Below are 5,658 nucleotides of genomic sequence, written 5' to 3'. Positions count from 1 at the left end.
AGGTAGATACACTCCTTGGAGAGAACAATCATGGGAGAAAGAAGGACTGCTTATGCACAGGGAGACAGCTCAGGGGGTAGGAGTGCATGGAGGGATGGACACAGGGAAGAGGTAACTATCGGGAGGAAGTATGAGGGGAGATGTTGCATTGTGGTAAATTGTAGTCAATGTCATGAGACAAATTTGGTATGTGAACTTCTATATAGAAAGTGAATTTTCTCTGTAAATTTTCACCCAAACACAATAAAAAAAAATTTACTGCCTTGGAAACCCAAAGCGGGTCACTATGAGTCAGAATTGACTTGATGGCAGTAAGTTTTTACATTACACTAGGTTGTTCGAAGAGCTCCGTGGTTTCAAAAGAGAGCAGACTTCCTCACAAAGGAGCTAGTTAGCTGTCTTTAGAAATTACAGTAGCTTTACATTTGGAAGAGCCCTTAAAGATGGGCTTCTCCAACTCCTTTATGTTATAAACAAAGTATTGAAGTCAAAAGGAGTAAGGAGGCATGACAAGGATGGGGCAACATAAAGGTGTCCTTCCTCTTGTGTAACCTCCAATACACTTTTGATTATCTATTGAATATCTATTTTCACAATAAATAATAAGTTATATTCGTGAAAAAAAAAAAAAAAACAGAATTTACTTTGTATGGGGTATACTGTTTATGAGTTAGTATTTAATTAATAACTCAAATTTCTGTGACCAAAATCATCTTGACCTTATTTAAAAGGCAATTTATTATTATTGGACAAGGATTAATATCTTACCAAATCCGTAATTATTGGATGAATGTGGACTTTGTTATAGAGAGCTGTCTCCAGGGTACAAGCTGCTGCATTAGGGTTGATATCAGTGCACCTATTAACAGAAAAGGAAGAAAAATATCTTTATGTCCATGTTACCGAAAAACTCAAGGCATATTTCATCCTCCTAAATAGAGCAGATTTAGAAAAAAAATTAGAATAATAATGGTAAAGAAAAAAGAACAAAGATCTGTTACATTCCAATTCCTTAGTTATCAACACAATTAGGTTACAAAGACCAGGTAATGACGCGAAAATTGGCATTATATGAAAATGGAGGTTGACTATATCAGATCACAATATGGAGAATGACCACATCATTACACAACTACCAAATTACATCATTCTGTAACTGCCAAACCATTGAGAATCATGGCCCAGCTAAGGTGACACATAACCTTAACCATCATAGCCAATGTTACTCTTGCCTTGCACCTCGGCATTCACTACTGTCAAGACAAACGTTGTTAATGTGCAAAAGAGCAAGCTAGATTTCTTGCTATTGTTGTAAATCTGAAATGTCAGATAACAAGATAGTTAATAAGGGAGGAGTGGGTGTACAATGATGAAAAAAGATTGTTATATTGATATAATGTCCTAAAGTAGAATACATACATAAACACATACACCTGAAGGAATTTATTTAATTATGATACATCCAACGAAACAATACTAAGGAGTCAATAGATATGTAACTTTAAAAGAATCTTTGATGGGAAAAGGCTCATGATACTATAATAAATGAGTAAAATAGGAAATGGAAAAATAAACTAGAAAAAAACACTTTGACCACATTTGGTAAAATTTATAGGTGATTTTTATTTTCTTCTTTCTCAAATTTTCTATATTCTCAAACTTTCTGTAAAGAAATTTTAGTAACTTTCAAATTTTTCTGATAATGAAATTATTTACCTAAAACAAAGGAGTTCTGGTTGCATAGTGCCTAAGGCATTTGACCACTAACCAGAAGGCTGTCAGTTCAAACCCACCAGCCACTCCTTGGAAGGAATGTTGGGCAGTCTACTTGCACAGTGATACTGCCTCGGAAACCCAAGGAGGAGTCGCTATACATGGGATCCGACTCGATAGCAGTGCATTGCGTTGCGTTGCATAAAACAAAACTAAACTTTTAGCTGACTGCCATTATGCTGTTCCTATAATTATGTAGCATGATAAAGCAGGTTTATACATACAGTTATAATTTCTAGAAAAGTGTAATTTGAGATGTGGGTCCTTACTCTATTTAAATCAAATAGTAGATACATATTATTTACTTACAAGAATTACTTATAAGAATTCAAACAATCAAGTTCATAGTGAATTCTTCCAGTGGAAGATTTGGAAGAATATAATATACTTACATGTACAATGCCTGAGGACCTATCATTGAGGCTAGGAAGGCAGATACCACACCAGACCCTGACCCTACTTCTAGGCATATTTCCACTCTAAAAAGAAAGAAAATAAAATATTAATATGTTGTTGTTGTTATGTGCCATCGAGTCGGACCCAACTCATAGCAACCCCGCCTTGGGTTTCTGAGGCAGTATCACTACGGAAGTAGATTGTTGCATCTTTTTCTGAGGAGTGGCTGGTGGATTTGAACCGCCAGCCTCCTGCTTAGCAGTCAAGTGCCTTAGGCACTATGCTACCAGAGCTATAATATACTTAGGAGAAAATAATTATGCTCGTTTTAATGTATATTTCCCAGTATCATCAATAACCTGAAAATACGTATGGAAACATGAAACAAATTTATTATTTAATTTCTTAGAATCACTTGGTGCTCAAGTTTAATGGTGGGTTACTCAAAATTGTTAAAATTTTGGGTATGTAATGTACCTTAAATCCACACAGTAGTAATATATTACAGAATGTGGCTTTCAATTAATTTCAACAAAACTTTACATAAAAACTATGGAATAAATGTCATTCTAGAGTTTAAAATAAAAAGACCATCTCTTCCCATAAGGAGCTCACAGTTTAGTATTTCCTATGATGATAGGATTAGTATCATTACAAAAATTTATTTATAAGAGATGTTTTCTTAATCATGTTTTAAGTATGTAATTTTCATAAACCATTAGCATATTTTGGAAAGGGGAAAAATGATCTACTTAACTGCTAATATTTTTAGAAGAACAAAGAAAATCCATATTTGGACAGCTATATGCTAACTTTGGAAAGTATCTAAATATCTGACCTTAGAATGTTATTAATAATCATCTTTGAATGCTATTAAATATATTAAAATCTTCATTCTTCTGTATTTTATCCTTCAAGTAAACTTATTCCTCACCACAATCTTAATCATCGATCAAAGGGACCAGTTAAACCCATTTCAGAGACAAGTTTCATGGGAGTTAGGGGTCCTTACAATCCTCCTTCCACCTAATTCTCCAAACAACTACATAACAACAGACACTGGGCATTCCTAACTTTCTGAAACAGTCCACAGTTTACAGTATGATCTGTGAATCTTATCTGGTGGCTTCTATTTTAACGATCATGGGCTTGTAAATAGCTAGAATTCCAAGACCAGAAATATTCAAGACTTTATAACAAAAATCAGCTCCTTTTACAGCATGCTTTGTAATGTAGTTTGTGCTTATAAATCTTTCTGGGCTATCTTAAGAGTAAAAGACAAGTTATGAAACAGTCCTGTTCCATTCTATATTCCAGTAAATCCAAATGTTCCATCATTTACAACGAAAACCTAGTTTAATAAAAATTGGGGCATTTAATACTTGGAAAAATCCAACCAAGTTTAAGATGGATAAATTAACAAAAATAGATTATTGAAATCTGATAGCTTTTTATTTCATCCTGAGAAAACCCAGTTCAAGTTTTAAGCTTTAAATAAATCCAAGTATCCACATTCCTTCAAAAAATTAAAATGTATTCATCTTCTTAATCTTAACTCAAAATTTAAGAGCATACATTCCAACAAGTCAATTTTAATATTTGTAAGTCTCTAGAGTAGATTCAGGAGCTCTGGTGGTATAGTGCCTAAGGCATTTGACTGCTAACCAGAAGGCTGGCTGTTGAAACCCACCAGCTACTCCTTAGAAGGAAGATTGGGCAATCTACTTCCATAGTGATAAACCAAAAAACCAAACTCACTGGTCCAGTGGGATCCGACTTATAGTGACCCCCTCCTTGGGGTTCGGAGGTGGTATCACTACAGAAGTAGATTGCCCAACCTTCCTTTCCAAGGGAAATCCAAGGAGGGGAGAGCAGGAGCGACAGACTGGAGTGCAGTATTTTTTTTTTTTTTTAAGGGTAGATTCAAGGAGCCTTTGCGGTGCAGTGGTTAAGCAGTTGGCTACAACCCAAAAGGTTGGCGATTCTACCCCACCAGTGACTGGGCAGGAGAAAGACCTAGTGATCTACTTTTGTACCAATAACAACCTAGAAAACCCTATTGGGCAGTTCTACTTTGCCCTATAGGGTCACTATGAGTTGCCATCAACTCAATAACTATGCGTTTGGTTTTTGGTTTAGGGTAGATTCTAGAGGTGCTGTCAAATAAAGTAGCCACTCAAAAGCCAAAACCAAACTCAGAGCCAATGAGTGGATTCCAACTCACAGCTGTCCTTTGGGTTTCAGAGGCGGTAAATCTTTAGGGAAGTAAATTGTCTAGTCCTCCTGGTCCTTGGCCGGTGGGTTTAAACAGCCATCCTTCTGATTAGCAGTCAAATGCCTTAGGTACTACATCACCAGAGCTCCTTAAGGTAGCCACTAGCTCCAGGTAAATTCTTCACAGTAAAATGAAATAATCCTCAGTTGAACCAGCCACATTTCAAGTGGTCAGCTACCTCACTGGGGCGGCGTTTTCAAACCGCAGAGTATGCTGAGTGGATATAAAAATACTTTCCACTCCATTATCTCACAACCTATTTTTTTGCCTTTCCGTTGCTTTCGCTGAACTGAATAAATCAAATAATGCCACGTGATTTTTAATATTTAGTAACAATATTAAGAAGTAATGTTTTCGGGCTATTTTATGTTCATGACTCGTGTTATAATGTTGCCTTTAAGGGCATGCGTTCTTCGGAAAGACGAACTGAAAGGCTGATACATCACTGCGTGGTCAGAAGCATGGAGCTCATGAAACAAAAAGAACTTTGGCAAAAGAAATAAATCCCTGGCACCCTCAATGAATCTGCAGGAAATTCCCTATCTATGACTTTCGGGTGTCAATCATCGGCAAGTGGGCGGATGCCGCGCTGCTGGCAGCGACAGGCCTTTTTCCGCCCTCCGCCACCACCACGCCAAGACGCCCTAGATACTCCACCGCCGGCCGCTCGCGCTCTTCGCACCCCGCAAGCTCGGCCGCCGCCGCCTCGAGCGTGTCCAGCAGCAGAAACGTATCTTCCGCGGGCTCGTACACTTCGCTGAAGGCTCCGCGCCCCACGTGCCCATGCAGCGGCGTGGGGTATCTCAGCGCCGCCATCTTCCTTTTCCTCACCCCTCCCGCAGTCGTTGGGGACGCGCATGCGCAATGGCGCGGGTTTAGACTGGAGGGCAAGGCTACAGGGACGCAAGAATGCTGAGAAGCCTCAGGTTTTACTAGTAGCTTGTCAGTGTGTCCTCTTAGCCTTTTAAGTAGCCAGTTATGTAATCGGCAACTATTTGCTTTTTCTTTAGAATTTTTATACTTATTTCATTTTATAGATTATTACCAGATAGTGGGCGTGCTCAATTGTTTTTAACTTTGATGGGATGCTTTTAATATTTTGTTGTTCTAAGGAAGGTTGGGCAATCCTACTTACGTAGTGATACTGCCTCGGAAACCCAAGGAGGGGTCGCTGTGAGTCGGGCCGACTCGACGGCAAACAACAACAACAAATG

The 5,658-nt window shown here is 38.2% G+C and overlaps 1 protein-coding gene across 1 annotated transcript in view; it reads right to left on the bottom strand.

The window, feature by feature from the left end:
* The window catches only part of N6AMT1 (N-6 adenine-specific DNA methyltransferase 1), a 43,085-nt gene extending 37,825 nt beyond the window's left edge, over positions 1 to 5,260 (bottom strand). The window contains exons 1-3 of the mRNA XM_007943505.2: positions 5,127 to 5,260; positions 2,166 to 2,252; positions 769 to 859 (exon numbers count right to left, since the gene is read on the bottom strand). Of these exons, the coding sequence (XP_007941696.1) occupies positions 769 to 859; positions 2,166 to 2,252; positions 5,127 to 5,260 (312 nt within the window). The remainder of the gene's footprint in view (positions 1 to 768; positions 860 to 2,165; positions 2,253 to 5,126) is intronic.
* Positions 5,261 to 5,658: the final 398 nt, after the last annotated feature.

The sequence above is a fragment of the Orycteropus afer genome, unplaced genomic scaffold, assembly GCF_000298275.1.
Source record: "Orycteropus afer afer isolate SDZICR_OR568_19922 unplaced genomic scaffold, OryAfe1.0 scaffold00108, whole genome shotgun sequence".
Taxonomy (NCBI): domain Eukaryota; kingdom Metazoa; phylum Chordata; class Mammalia; order Tubulidentata; family Orycteropodidae; genus Orycteropus; species Orycteropus afer.
This window is presented reverse-complemented; position numbering and strand designations above follow the sequence as displayed.